The sequence below is a fragment of the Trachemys scripta genome, chromosome 3 (genome assembly GCF_013100865.1).
Source record: "Trachemys scripta elegans isolate TJP31775 chromosome 3, CAS_Tse_1.0, whole genome shotgun sequence".
Classification (NCBI taxonomy): domain Eukaryota; kingdom Metazoa; phylum Chordata; order Testudines; family Emydidae; genus Trachemys; species Trachemys scripta.
This window is the reverse complement of record NC_048300.1, coordinates 116,581,221-116,597,279: the sequence shown is the minus strand read 5'-3', so window position 1 is coordinate 116,597,279 and position 16,059 is coordinate 116,581,221. Positions and strand designations below refer to the sequence as shown.

The window sequence follows — 16,059 nt, the reverse complement described above, 5'->3', positions numbered from 1 at the left end:
AGCCATGACCCACCCCCAGCTCCGCCGGGGATTCAAACGCGCCAGGCTCCTGGGGCTGGCCCCGCTGTACCCCCAGCAGCGCTTGAGTGTCTCGGAGGTCACTAGGTGCAGCATGGCCATGGAGCTGCACTGTCCCGTGCCATGAGCGGAGATACAAGCTGGGCACAGCCACAAGCGATACGAAGGACCCGCAGCTGCAACTCCGCCACCCGAGAGAGAGACACTTGTACCCCGCCCGCCTTCCCCGCTGGACCCTGGCCTGCACCTCTGCTGGGGGAAGAGGCGAGGCGAGGCTGGGGGCCGCCCCACAGCCCCGTCCAATGGGAACTGTAGTGCTTCTCGTCCTCTGGTTTCCTTTCCCCACCCCCAGCTCCTGGGCAGGGGGAGGAGAGATGCGGAGCTGCCGCCCTCGAGAGAGACGCGGGCGGCGGGACAGGAGGGAGCAGCCGCCTGCCGCACCGCAGCCCCTCGCTCGCACAGCGCCCCACGGGGACAGGGGCCAGGCGGGTGCCCCGCCACCCCACACGCAGACACTGGCTGCCTGGGTTTGAAGGAGCCTCTCGGCACCAGAGCAGCCCCCGGCGGAGAAGGAGCAGCAGCAAAGAGTGGGGAAAGTTGCCCCCCCCCTCAGGAGGCAGAGCCATGGGCTGCATCGGGGGACTGCAGGCTGCCCGCTCCGCGCTCCTGGCGCTGTTGCTCGGACTCTCTGCCCCGCCGTGGCTGCAGGCGGAGAAGCTGGGTGAGTTCCCCCCTTCCTCCCCAGGGAGCTAGCAGGGGGCACTGCTATCAGACTTGGGCACCCTGCGGGGGGCAGCAGAGCCAGCTCGGAGGGGGCCTGTCCCAGGCACACAAGGCTCGGGCTCTTGTCCTAGTCTGATCCCCGGGACTTCTGTGCCCAGGTGTTTTGTGTATTTTGTTGTGTGTGTGTGGTGTTAGTCTGAGGTTTTTCCCTTCTGTGCCCTCTCCCTTCTCTAGTAGCTTCCCCTTTGCTCCCTGGCTTGTTAACCCACGTGTGCGTGGGGGGGTTGCAAGGCAGCAGACGCTGCAAGCTCCTCTCAGCTGGAGCAGGACCTAGTGCAGTTGATCTAAGGCTAGAGAATGGGGCCCCATCAGCGCCTTAGCTGCGAAAACTCCCAAACCATACATACCTGAAACCCAGAATCGGGACCTAACGTGATCCCTTCTCTGCTTTGCCAGACCAAAAGGCAACACTGAACCCCATGAGGACAAGGCTAAGAAAATGGGGCTACTAGCTAATGCTGCCCCTTGGCCATTTTGCGGGAGGGGATTTCCTCCTTTTTTGTCTGATCCTCCTTACTCTATCAATTTGCTTTATCTCTGGCAGCTGGGAAACTTAACTCTGGCAATCTAACCATGAATTATGGTTTCTTAGTTGGTCTCAGGGCTGTATATAGTTTGACCTGGTTAATCCATGCCTGGTTTATCCGTGTGTCTGAGTATCCACAGGATTAAAGTGGTAACCAATCTTACAGCAACTGTACCGATGATTTGTTAATCTTTGGTTAATTAGCCCTGTTCTAAAGCTAAATAAACAAGGAAGAAAGATCACAACAAGTTGTAGGTAATATGCAGGATTAATTTCTACAAAGGTTACTGTTTTCCTGGTTCCGATCTTACATAATGATAGAGGATATACATTATAAAGCACAGGGAGGAACATTTTAAAGGTACTTGTGCAATGACCATCTCTGTGAAGAACACAGTCTCATTGCTATTAACTTTCATTCACTATGAATGCTGATAGCATTGGTGCAGTTTATACAGCTTTATATACAGATGGATCTAATTGTGTATTTGCTTATTAAACAGAACTGCCTTCACTCTTGCTGGAACAAGTTCTGTAGAAACCCCACGGGACTGTGCAAGCAACTTTATTACAGATGGTATACTCACCTGTTTGTCCTAATTTTTAAGTGGCTAACATTTTAATTTCCTGTACAATCAAGAGTAGCTATAGTTATATTCAAAATTTGCAACCTTATTGCCATGGAACATCAGTACATGACAGGAGTAACCATCCATCTTTCTTAGGAAAACTTAGGAAAACCAGCAGTTAAATAATGAATGTTGGAATTTGTGATCATTATTAAAATGCAACCATAGCACCTCATTAAGATAGGGGAAGTATATGCTTCACCCAGTGCTATTATTTCAGTCTAGCTACAGATTCAAAAACACATGGTGTGTGGGTTTACATTGTCACGGTTAGCATCCCAACAGTAATACTAAAAACTTCTTTGCCTTTAGCCTATTTGTGGAAAGACCATGTATGGAAAATGCATATGTTTTCTGAAACTGCATTTCTGATACGTATTCGTTAGCCTTTTGAAGCTGAAGTTTTGTATCAGTCTAGTGGCCTTTGATTCTCAAGCTTTGTATACCTTTTATTTTCTATTTAGTATGCTTAATCCCATCATATATTTATTCTATATATTTCTCTCTTGGAGCTCCCATATCCTTTTGGCTTATTACTCAGTTTTGAGACTCAAAAATGTGTTATGGTGTCAGAAACATTTAAAAAAGGTTTTTGTAAAACACAATCCAAGGGAGAGTCATTTAGCAATAACAATTGGCATTAAAATCTGAGTCCAGCTTTCCATGTGCGGGGAGTAAGTGGTGACTCTTTTTCTGATTTGGAGTGTATTACAGAACCTCATATTGTCTGAGGAAGTCTCTGAAACTTGGATCTTTGGTACTCGTTGAATAACTGTGGGAGAGGTGAGGTGGTTTGGAAACTGGTTTTAATTAAGGAAAACATCTTTTTAAGCTTAACTGGGTTTGGCCCCACTAAAAACAGTGCAGTTCTGACTCCATATGAATAATAAAGAATTTAGAGATTTAACAAGAGGCTCTTCCACATATTCTGTCCCTCAGTGATCGCATGGTTGTGGTTACCTTTTTCTCTGCTGTTAACTCCAAAATCCATTTCTCTTCCTATCTGTTCAGCCTCACATCTTCAACTCTCTGGTATCTCTTCCTGGACTTGCTTCCACCAGCTCAAATTCATGATCAAGAGGAGGCAAACCTGAACTTCTCACCTTTCTCCTTAATTCTTCTCTGGTCCCTCTTTTCACAGTTAAGGATTTAACTATCTTGCCTGTTGCCCAAAATTACTAACTTAGGGCTAGTCTACACTAGCGATGCTAATGTGGTCCCACGTGGCAGTGCTTTAATGTGGCTTGTGTAGTCGCGGCAGAGCTCTGGGAGAGAACTCTCCCAGCGCTCTAAAAAACCCACCTCCATGAAGGGTGTAGCTGGTGCACTGTCTATACTGGCGCTTTACAGCGCTGAAACTTGCTGCGCTCAGGGAGGTGTTTTTTCACATCCCTGAGCGAGAAAGTTGCAGCGCTGTGAAGTGTTAGTGTAGACAAGCCCTTAGTGTTGTATTTGACTCTCTTTCTTTCCACCATGCACATCTGGGCTCTTGCCAAGTCCTGCCTGTTAGAACTTACAAAAGAAGAAGGGGGGAGGGGGAAGGACCTTAACTTTTGGAAAAGGTTGGGGGGGAGGAGAACAAGGGGGAGAAGAAGAAACAGAACTTTACCTCATTACTGGTGGGATTTAAGCCATCTATTCTTGTAGAAATTCAATCTTATATTTAAAATAAAATTCCTAGCTCTAATGAATGCAAAGATCAACTTCTGAATATCAATCTGTGGTGTTCTGTCTTCATGAGTTTGTAGGCAGCTATGGTCTGATCACTTAAAATTGAGGTTGGCATAGCTGTGGCCCTGGAGTGTGTGAAAAATCCCTGAGCTCCATAGCTATGCTAACATAATAGCTGGTGTAGACGCAGCTAGGCCAGTGGAAGAATGTTTCAATCAACCTAGCTACTGTTGCTCAGGGAGGTGGTGTTTCTACAGAGATGGAAAAACGCCTTCCATCACTGAAGGCTGCAGCTGCACTATGGTATTTTGCTGGCACAGCTACAGCACCATAGCTTTGCTGCTGTAGTCCCTGTAGTATAGACATGGCCTATGTAGAACCTATGGGCATCAGTGAATAAACTGTTTGAGGCAAGGACCATCATTATTATGTCCTACAGTACCTAGCACAATGGGCCCCAGACCTGGTAAATGCAGAGGAGAGAGAGAGAGGTTTGGAGAGCTATAAATCAGAGGCTTATATAAACAATGGAGCCCAGGAGCAAGGTCTAGAAATGGCACTCTGGCACTAATCCAGGCACCGTCCTCCTTTCCAGCAGCTGAGAGTAGAGAGAGAGCTGGGTCTTATTGGTAGGGCCTTACTTGTTTTTTTGTATCAGTCTCTGGATGATAAATACTGAATCTGGCTTTTCTTTCCCCCTCCTCCCCCCATTAGTTCCTTCCTGTTCAGTAGCTCCAAAATCCATCCATCCTTCCTCTCCATTCTCCCTGCAAAACCCATGGCCCATATCAGAGCCATCTCCCACCTTGACTACCACTTCAACCTCTTTTATCCCACCCTGCTTCTCACCTGACTTCCCTTAATTCTATACAAAATGCCTCAGCAAACTAACACTAACTCCCCTTTTTGTCCTGTGACTAAAGTGGTGTTAATGGGCCACTTCACTTTGAATGGTCCCTTAGAATACGTGCTAACTACTAAAGCTAAACTATCTGTTCAATCTTGTATTTAGATGAGTCACACTCAGGACACTGCAAACGCTGCATCTGATGCAGCTGCGCCACTGTTGCGCTTTGATGAAGACGCTTTAAGCCAATGGGAGAGAGCTCTCCTGTCGGCTTAGTTACTCTACCTCTGTGAGATGGAGAGGTGGAGAAGCTCTCCCACCGACATAGCACTGTCTACATGGGATGTTAAGGTCATTACAGAACATAAGAATGGCCATGCTGGGTCAGACCAAAGGTCCATCTAGCCCAGTATCCTGCCTTCTGAAAGTGGCCAATGCCAGGTGCCCCAGAGGGAATGAACAGAACAGGTAATCATCAAGTGATCCATTCCCTATCGCCCATTCCAAGCTTCTGGGAAACAGGCTAGGGAGACCATCTCTGCCCATTCTGGCTAATAGCCATTGATGGACCTTGTGATGGATTCCGTCACAGAGATCCTCTTGGATCTCTGACATGCTGAAATTACCTCTGAGCCCGTTTTCCCTGCCAGCTTGGGACTCCAGAACCCTGCCTTGTTGAGACAGACACGCTAGCCTGCTGAAACACAGACCCAGGTCTGGGCCACACCCCCAGAGCTTCAGACTTTAACTAAAAACTGCTCAGCAGGATACCTGTCTCTAGCACCCAGACACCCAACCCCCAATGGGATCCAAACCACAAATAAATCTGTTTTACTCTGTATAAAGCTTATACAGGGTAAATTCATAAATTGTCCACCCTCTAGAACACTGATAGAGAGAGATGCAGAGCTGTTTGCTCCCCCAGGTATTAATCACTTACTCTGGGTTTATTAATAAACAAAAGTGATTTTATTAAATGTAAAAAGTAGGATTTAAGTGGTTTCAAGTAATAACAGACAAAGTAAGTCATCAAGCAAAATAAAGCAAAAACACGCAAGTCTAAGCCTAATACATTAAGAAATTGATTACAGGTAATATCTTGCCCTCAGAGATGGTCTAATAAGCTTCTTTCACAGACTAGACTCCTTCCTAGTTTGGGCCCAGTCCTTTCCACAGTACAGTCTTTGTTAGATCCAGAAGACATCTCAGGTGGTAAGAAGGGGTTTTCTCATGACTGGCAGCCCCTTTTGTCCTGCTCTAACCCCTTTTATAGCTTTAGCACAGGGCGAGAATCTTTTGTCTCTCTGGGTTCCCACCCTCCTTCTAAATGGAAGAGTAGCAGAAATAAGATGGATTTCATTATCGGGTGACATGGTCACATGTCACTGTAAGACCCCTAGTCTCCATTCCCCCTAGGCTGACCCACAGGTACACAGGTAACTACTTTCAAGTAACTAAGGCCATCTACAACTGATTGTTTATGGAGCACCCTTAATGGCCTCCACTTAATATGTTTACATTATTTATATCTTATTTTCCTAACTTCAGATATAGACATAATACAGGTTTCAGAGTAGCAGCCGTGTTAGTCTGTATCCGTAAAAAGAACAGGAGAACTTGTGGCACCTTAGAGACTAACAAATTTATTAGAGCATGCTCTAATAAATTTGTTAGTCTCTAAGGTGCCACAAGTTCTGTTGTTTTTAGAAATAATACATGCAAACAAATAGGATGAACACACTTAATAGATTACAAGCTTTCAAATGACACCATACAAGGGGTATTTAGCGTAAAGCATATTCCAGTTATGTCATATTCATAAGCATATTTCCATAAAGCATATGGAGTGCAATATCACAGACCTATCCTCCATGAACTTGTTTAGTTCTTTTTGAATCCTGTCATAGTCTTGGCCTTCACAACATCCTCTGGCAAGGAGTTCCACAGGTTGACTGTGTATGGTGTGAAAAAATACTTCCTTTTGTTTGTTTTAAAGCTGATACCTATTAATTTCATTTGGTGGCCCCTAGTTCTTGTGTTATGAGGAGTAAATAACACTTTCTTATTTACTTTCTACACACCAGTCATGATTTTATAGACCTCTATCATATTCCCCCTTAGTCATCTCTTTTCCAAGCTGAAAAGTCCCAGTCTTATTAATCTCTCCTCATATGACAGTTGTTCCATACTCCCAATAATTTCTGTTGCCTTTTTCTTAACCTTTTCCAATTCCAATATATCTTTTTTTGAGATGGGATGACCACATCTGCACGCAGTATTCAAGATGTGGACGTACCATGGATTTATATAGAGGCAATATGATATTTTCTGTCTTATTATCTATCTTTTTCTTAATGATTCCTAACGTTCTGTTCGCTTTTTGACTGCCGCTACACATTGAGTGGATGTTTTCAGAGAACTATCCACAATGACTCCAAGATCTCTTTCTTGAGTAGTAACAGCTAATTTAGACCCCATCATTTTATATGTATAGTTGGGATTATGTTTTCTAATGTGCATTACTTTGCATTCATCAACATTGAATTTCATCTGCCATTTTATTTCCCAGTCGCCCAGTTTTGTGAGATCCTTTTGTAGCTCTTCGTAATCTGCTTGGGACTTAACTATCTTGAGTAGTTTTGTATCACGTGCAAATTTTGCCACCTCACTATTTACCCCCTTTTCCAGATCATTTATGAATATGTTGAACAGGACTGGTCCCAGTACAGACCCCTGGGGGATACCACTATTTACCTCCCTCCATTCTGATAACTGACCATTTATTCCCTTTCTTTTAACCAGTTACCAACCTATGAGAGGACCTTCCCTCTTATCCCGCGACGGCTTACTTTGCTTAAGAGCCTTTGGTGAGGGACCTTGTGAAAGGCTTTCTGAAAATTTAAGTACACTATATCTACTGGATTTCCCTCCCCCTCCCCCCCCCCCCGGTCGTCCACATGCTTGTTGACCCCCTCAAAGAATTCTAGTGGATTGGTAAGGTATGATTTCCCTTTACAAAAATATGTTGACTCTTTCCCAACAAATTATGTTCATATATGTGTCTGAAAATTTTGTATAGTTTCAACCAGTTTGCCCAATACTGAAGTCAGGCTTATCAGCCTGTAATTGTGGGGATCATCTCTGGAGCCCATTTAAAAAAATTGGCATGTCATCAGTTATCCTCCAATCAATTGGTACAGAAGCTGATTTAAATGATAGGTTACAAACCACAGTTAGTAGTTCTGCAATTTCACATTTGAGTTCCTTCATAACTCTTGGGTGAATACCATCTGGTCCTGGTGACATATTACTGTTTAGTTTATCAATTTGTTCTAAAACCTCCTCTAATGACACCTCAATCTGGAACAGTTCCTCAGATTTGTTACCTAAAAAGAATGGCTTAGGTTTGGGAATCTCCCTCACATCCTCAGCCTTGAAGACCGATGCAAAGAATTCATTTAGTTTCTCTGCAATGGTCTTATCGTCCATGAATGCTCCTTTAGCATCTCGATCGTCCAGTGGGCCCACTGGTTGTTTAGGAGACTTCTTGCTTCTGATATACTTAAAAAAAAGTTTGCTATTACTTTTTGAGTCTTTGGCTAGCTTTTCTTCAAATTCTTTTTGGCCTTCCTAATTATATGTTTACACTTTATTTGCTAGAGTTTATGCTCCTTTCTATTTTTGTCACTAGGATTTAACTTCCACTTTTTAAAGGATGCTTTTTTGTCTCTCACTGCTTCTTTTACTTTGTTGTTTAACCATGGTGTCAGTTTTTTGGTTCTCTTACTATGTTTTTTAATTTGGGATATACATTTAAGTTGAGCCTCTTTTATGGTTTCTTTAAAAAGTTTCCATGCAGTTTGCAGGGATTTCACTTTTGGCACTGTACCTTCTAATTTCTGTTTAACTAACTTCCTCATTTTTGTGTAGTTCCCCTTTCTGAAATTAAATGCTACAGTGTTTGGCCACTGTGGTGTTTTCACCGCTACAAGGATGTTAAATTTAATTATATTGTGGTCACTATTACCAAGCGGTTTAGCTATATTCGCCTCTTGGACCAGATCCTGTGCTCCACTTAGGACTAAATCAAGAATTCTCTCTCCTCTTGTGGGTTCCAGGACTAGCTGTTCAAAGAAGCAGGCGTTTAAGGTATCAAGAAACTTTGTTTGCATCCCGTCCAGAGGTGATATGTACCCAACCAATATGAGGATAGTTGAAATCCCCCATTATTTAGTTTTTTATTTTTATAGACTCTCTAATATCCCGGAGCATTTCACAGTCACTATCACCATACTGGTCAGATGGTGGGTAATATATCCCTACTGCTATATTCTTAGTATTAGAGCATGGGATTACTATCCATAGAGATTCTATGGTACAGTTTGGTTCATTTATGATTTTTACTTCATTTGATTCTACGCTTTCTTTCACATATAGTGCCACTCCCCCACCAGCACGACCTGTTCTGTCCTTCCGATATACAACAAGTGGCTTTTTCACACCCCTGAGTGATGTAGTTATACTGAAGTAAGTGTGTAGCGTAGACCTGGCCTCAGGACCTTTCTCAGGCCTGAAGAAGATCTCTATGTAGCGCAAAAGCTTGTCTCTCACCAACAGAAGTTGGTCTAATAAAAAATATTACCTCACCCACCTGGTCTCAGTAAAAATAATCTTCCTCACCAGCTGATATGATCCTGTGATTCCCTTCTCTAGAGGCTTTCTGTCTTCTTCCATGTCTCATTCAGGTTCTTCATCTTCAGCTTCTTCTTGCTTCAGCACTGCCTACAAGTCTGCTTTGGTCTCCTACTATTCAGCCTTACACCCTTCAATTCCTACTCACCTTCATGCATCTTTTGGCTGCTTCTTCCTCCTGCAGTTCCACATTTTTTTTCATGCCATTTTGTATCCCTCAAACGGTCTCCCTGAACTTGTGCACCTAGTGACTTCACTTCCTCCTTCTTCAGATTTTTCTTTAAAATTCACTTTTTGCAGCTAGTAATATGCAATTAATCTCCACTTCAGCATTCCCCATTGTCATTCCTATGCCTGACAAGATAGTGTTGTAAAGCAAAAACATAGAAGAACCAAAGAAGCTACTCAACATGGTTATTCAGATTATTGTAACCAAGAGAGTTGTCCCATCTGCCCAGATACTTTCTCAAAACCTGAGAAAGTGTAGGGATAAAGTGAGAAATGCCAATAGCCAAGCAGAGTTGGACCTTGCAAAGGGAATTAAAGCCAATAGTAAAGGGTTCTATAGCCATATAAATAAGAAGAAAACAAGGAAAGAAGAAGTGGCACTGCTAACCACTAAAGATGGGGTGGAGATTAAAGATAATCGAGGCATGGCCCATCACCTAAACAAATTCTTTGCCTCAGTTTTTAATGAGGCTAATGAGGAGCTTAGAGGTAGTGGCAGGGTAGCTAATGGGAACAAGAATATGAGGTAGAAATCTCCACATGCGAGGTGGAAGTCAAACTCAAACAGCTTAATGGGACTAAATCAGGGGGCGTCCTGGATAATCTCCATCCAAGAATATTAAAGGAACTGGCACATGATATTGCAAGACCAATAGCAAGGATTTTTAATGAATCTGTAAACATGGGGGTCGTACCATATGACTAGAGAAAATGCTAATAGTTCCTATATTTAAAGGAGAAGAAAAGTGATCTGGGAAACTACAGGCCTGTTTATTTGACAATTGTATGCAAGGTCTTGGAACAAATTTTGAAAGAGGAAGTAGTTAAGGACATAAATTTGAACAGTAATTGGGATAAAATACAAAATGGTTTTACAAAAGATAGATCATGCCAGACCAACCTGATCTTCTTTGAGAAGATACCTGATTTTTTTAGACAAAGGAAATATTGTAGATCTAATATACTTGCATTTTAGTAAGGCATTTGATACAGTTCCACCTGGGAAATAATTAGTTAAATTGGACAAGGTAGGGATTAATATGAGAATTGAAAGGTGGATAAGGAACTGGTTAAAGGGGAGACTACAACGGGTCATAATGAAAGGTGAACTGGCAGGCTGGAAGGAGGTTATCAGTGGAGTTCCTGAGGGATCGGTCTTGAGACCAATCTTATTTAACATTTTTATTACTGACCTTGTCACAAAAAGTGGGAGTGTGCTAATAAAATTTCTGGATGACACACAGTTGGGCGGTAGTGTCAATATGGAGGAGGACCGGAATATCGTACAATATTATCTGGATGACCGTGTAAACTGGAGTAATAGAAATCGGAAGAAATTTAATAGTCCTTAATGCACTTAAGGACTAACAACAAGAATTTTTGCTATAAAATGGGGATGTATCAATTGGAAATGACAAAGGAGGAGAAAGACCTGGGTGCATTGGTTGCTCACGGGATGACTATGATCTGCCAATGTGATGAGGCTGTGAAAAAGGTTAATGCAGTCCTAGCATGTATCAGGCAAGGTATTTCCAATAGAGACAGGGAAGTGTTAGTACCATTATACAAGGCACTGGTGAGACCTTATCTGGACTACTGTGTGCAATTGTGGTCTCCTAGGTTTAAAAAAGGTGAATTCAAACTGGAACAGATGCAGAGAAGGGCTACTAAGATGATCGGAGGAATGGAAAACCTACCTTACGAGAGGAGACTCAAAGAGCTTGGCTTGTTTAGCCTAACCAAATGAAGCCTGAGGGGAGATATGATTGCTCTCTATAAATACATCAGCAGGATAAATACCAGGGAGGGAGAGGAATTATTTAAGTTAAGTACCAATGTTAACACAAGAACAAATGGATATAAACTGGCCATCAACAAGTTTAGGTTTGAAATTAGATGAAGGTTTCTAACCATCAGAGGAGTGGAATTCTGGAGCAGCCTTCTAAGGGAAGTAGTGGGGGCAAAAAACCTAACTGGGTTCAAGACTGAGCTTGATAGGTTTATGGAGAGGATGGTGTGATGAGACTGCCTACAATGGCGTGTAGCTGATCTGCAACTGATAGCAGCAGACATCTCCAATAGCCAGTGATGGGACACTAGATGGGGAGGACTCTGAGTTACTACAGAGAATTTTTTCCCAGGTGTCTGGCTGGTGGGTCTTGCTCACATGCTCAGCATCTAACTGGTCATGATATTTGGGGTCGGGAAGGAATTTCCCCCCAGATCAGATTAGCAGAGACCCAGGGGATTTTTTTGCCTTCCTCTGCAGCATGGGGCATGGATCATTTGCAGGTTTAAACTAGTGTAAATGGTGGATCCTATGTAACTTGAAGACTTTAAATCATGATTTGAGGACTTCAGTAACTCAGCCAGAGGTTAGGGGTCTATTACAGGAGTGGGTGGGTGAGGTTCTGTGGTCTGCAATATGCAGATCAGACTAGATGATCATGATGGTACCTTCTGACCTTAAAGTCTATGACTCTGATTGTCCCTTCCCCTTTTAGGTCACAACACTAACTTTTTCCCCACCCAGTTTAACTCGTAATGTTCTTAGGATAGGGATTTTGTTTTACAGATGGCCACCTTTAAGGCAATATATGCAATTTAATAAAATCATACTTTTTCACATATTGTGTAATTGGAGGAGAATAAGACTGCCTCTGTATGGAAGATAAACCTGTACAATTAGTTTTGATCAGTGATAAACTATTGAAAAGATACTAAAAGGAAATAACACCATCATTTGTAGGTATTTGAGAGTTAGTGGGTGTTGTAAGCACTAGCTTGAGTATATAAAGCCTTAGGTTCAAGACTAGCTTTGTTACAGTTATGCTCTTATTGAATGCTCTCCCATGACACAACTTGTCAAATCAGAAAACTTTGCACAAACTTCAAACAAGCAAACAAAAACACTTTCCATTGAATTCAGTAGGAACAGAATTGGGCCCCAAACTATCTATTACAACAACAACAAAAATAACTTTGCATAATTTCTTCAAATATAGCCAGCACACAACTTTTCAGGAAGACTTAACTAGAGAGACAAACATCAGAGAAGACAGTTTCATGTCAGGGTAATTTTTAATGTTCTTTAAATGAATGTATTTCAGGCTACGCAGAAGTGTTCTTTTTGCCTTCACAGTAAATCTGGGAATGTTCAGACCAAATCAGTTTTCCAAGCTAAAGTTATAGGGTGTTAAAATAGGCCTTTGTGTTGGAAGTTCCATGCGGGTTCTTGCCTTGGAATCTCTGTTCTCCATTCTGTATGCTAATGGAGATGCCTCCTTGTTCCATCTTCGATGTAAATGAGGCTAGGGGAGTTTCCCTAATCCTGTCATCCTTATTCCAGGGGTTTAGGTGTGTCTCCCACCGCCTTTTCATTGCTTTTTGTAAGTCTTTCTTCTGATCGGTTTTGATTCAAGCAGAAGCTGGGGGGGGGAGGGGAAGGTCTTTCGTGAGTCAGGCTGGGTACTGTGCCCTGGTTCCCCAAGAACACAGAGCTGCTAGGTAACACCCCCCCAAGTGGTGTAAGTTACCCTGGGCTAAGCGCTAGTGTGGACAGTGCTACATCAATGGAAGAGCTTCTCCCGCCGACATAGGGTACCGTCTATCATGGAGGTGGATTTATTAATGCCAGTGGGAGAGCTGTCTCCTGTTGTCATAGAGCGTCTTCACCAGACGCATTACAGCGGCACAAGTGCATCAGTGCAGCTGAGCCACTGTAGCGTGTCTAGTGTAAACTAGTCTTTACTTACAGCACTCCTATTAATACACCCCAGAATTTTATTAGCCTTTTTGGCAACTGCATCCCATTGTACTACCACCTACCCAGTTATGCTCCATTTTGTAGTTTTGTGTGATTTTTTTTTTTTCCTTCCTAAATGCAAAGTACTTCACTTATCTTTGTTGAATTCAGACCAGTTCTCCAATTTGTCAAGGTTCTTTCTGAATTCTAATCTGGTCCTCAAAAGGGCTTGCAACTCTTTCCCAGCATTGTGTAATTTTCAGATTTTTATAAGCATACTGTCCACTCCATTATCCAGGTTTCAGAGTAGCAGCCGTGTTAGTCTGTATCCGCAAAAAGAAGAACAGGAGTACTTGTGGCACCTTAGAGACTAACAAATTTATTAGAGCATAAGCTTTCGTGGACTACAGCCCACTTCTTCGGATGCATCCGAAGAAATGGGCTGTAGTCCACGAAAGCTTATGCTCTAATAAATTTGTTAGTCTCTAAAGTGCCACAAGTACTCCTGTTCTTCTTTTTGCGGATACAGACTAACACGGCTGCTACTCTGAAACCAGCTATTACATTGTAACAGGAACAGAAAAGTGAAAATACAAAGTAGCAATCCACTAGTTTTCATGAAGTTTACCATGTGAATACATTTAACACTTTGATCTATATTAACACCCAATGAACTGGCCTGTGGCCCTGATCTGACCTAGTCTGGCAGCATTACAGGGTACATAGCACTTCCCTTCCCTAGAGGGGTGTTGTGCAGATTAATGCATTAAACAGTGGAAAGTGCTCAGTACTAGGCTAATGAGGGCCATGTAAGTACCTTAGATGGGCAGTGACTATTTCAACATCAGCTTGGGGAAAGTGAATGAGCCATTTGCTGGAATGGCAGCAATGTTTCCCTTATGTCTGTGAGGCCTAAGATTATTGCCTAAATACCATAGAAAAGTAAGACCTATTAAGAGAATGTGGGTGTGGTTTCAGTTAAGCCAGTCTGGGGAGAGAGAGAGAGAGAGAGATAGAGAGAAATTTCCATTCTGTCTGGCAACACAGCAACACCCAAACTGTCCAAAAGAGAGATCAACTTGCAAATACAATTGTGACAGTGTACCCCATAAGGCTTTATGGGAGGGGGTGCTTATAAATGTATGTATGACATAACTGGAATATGTTTTGTGCTGCCTGTGCCATGTAATATATCTCCATAAAGGTTATGGTCTACTATAGCTATTCATCCTTTTTGTACATATATATCATTTTCTACCTGAGGTTAAGAATATGGGCTGTATGTTTGCTTGGTTTCTAAGTAAGCTTTGGGAGGCATTTGGTCAGCTTCTTTAGGAAGGAATTTGCCAGGTTAAGTACCTGATCAGGAAACACTTGGAGAACAATGCATCTTGGAATGCTCCAATCCACATAAGAAGTCTTCCTGGAGACATGCAAGATACCATGTGGACAATGGCTTCCGCCTGTAAAGACTGAGTCATGCAGGGACATGTGACTTGCCCAGATGACTCCAGAACTCCATCTTGGAGCTGGACTTTGCATAGGAGGGAGGAGGGGAGTCTCCACCCACAAGAGAGAGTCTATTTAAACCTGTCGGAGACCCCTCCATTTTGGTCTTCAACTGGCTAAGGAAGGAGCCTCTCCACCCCCTCAGGATACTTGAAGGGAACTGAAACAAACTACAGTAACTACAGGGGGTATGAGTGATTGCTGGACCCAGGCTAAAAAGAGATTAGCCTGTAAAAGGGAGCATTCTGGAACTGGTGAGGAACTTATCTGTATTTAGTTTGATTAGACATAAATTTGAGCATTTTATTTTATTTTACTTGGTGACTTACTTTGTTCTGTCTGTTACTACTTGGAACCACTTAAATCCTACTGTCTGTATTTAATAAAATCACTTTTTATTTAGTAATTTACTGAGAGTATGTATTAATACCTGGGGGAGCAAACAACTGTGCATATCTCTCTATCAGTGTTATAGAGGGCGAACAATTTATGAGTTTGCCCTGCATAAGCTTTATGCAGGGTAAAATGGATTTATTTGTGTTTAGACCCCATGGGGAATTGGGCATCTGAGTGCTAAAGACAAGCACGCTTCTGTGAGCTGTTTTCAGGTAAACTTGCAGCTTTGGGGCAAGTTATTCAGACCCAGGGTCTGTGTTGGAGCCAGACGGGAGTGTCTGGTTCAGCAAGACAGGGTGCTGGAGTCCTGAGCTGGCAGGGAAAACAGGAGCAGAGGTAGTCTTTGCACATCAGGTGGCAGCTCCCAAGGGGATTTCTGTGGTCCAACCCGTCACAATGACATCAGAACTAACCCTGACTGGCTGATCACACTGGGTCTGCCTCTACATTGAGCATTTTCTCAATTTTTTCTGTGGCCCTAGCACCAGTGCTGCTCCATAGGTGCTAGCAGCAATGGGAGTGGTACAGATTGGCTACCAGCATTTTTTATTACTGTTGCATTTAGCCCTGCTTTGTAATGGTAAAAAAAAGACTCCTACCAGCCTATGCTGGCACCGCAACTGTTGCCAGCACCAACAAACCTGCACCAATGCTACAGCAGTACTGGGAGAACTTCCAAAACACTTCAGCATAGACAAGGCCACACAATGGGCATGACATTGTCATTAGTTCCTCCATGAGGTGTCACATACAGCACATGTACCTTCCTGATTGAATAAACATAGAAATTGCCACAATTAATCTGACCCATAGTTCTTCTAGTCCAGTATCCCGCCTTTGACTGTGGCCAGCACCATTTCTTCAGAGGAAAGTGCAAGAAATCTCGCAGTGGGCAGATATGGAATAATCTGTCCTTTCTCCCTCCATCCTACACACACACAGCCCCATCCTAATCCCTAACAAAGATGGTCTTTAAGCCAGGAACATGAGATTTAATACCTCTTCCAGAATATGT

At 43.0% G+C, this 16,059-nt stretch overlaps 1 protein-coding gene across 2 annotated transcripts in view; it reads left to right on the top strand.

Moving 5' to 3' along the window:
• The first annotated feature begins 423 nt into the window (after positions 1 to 423).
• Positions 424 to 16,059, top strand: part of DCBLD1 (discoidin, CUB and LCCL domain containing 1) — a 77,541-nt gene continuing 61,905 nt past the window's right edge. For both annotated transcript variants that reach the window (XM_034765804.1, XM_034765803.1), the window contains exon 1: positions 424 to 739. In XM_034765804.1, coding sequence (XP_034621695.1) covers positions 643 to 739 — 97 coding nt within the window. In that variant the 5' untranslated portion in view covers positions 424 to 642. The remainder of the gene's footprint in view (positions 740 to 16,059) is intronic.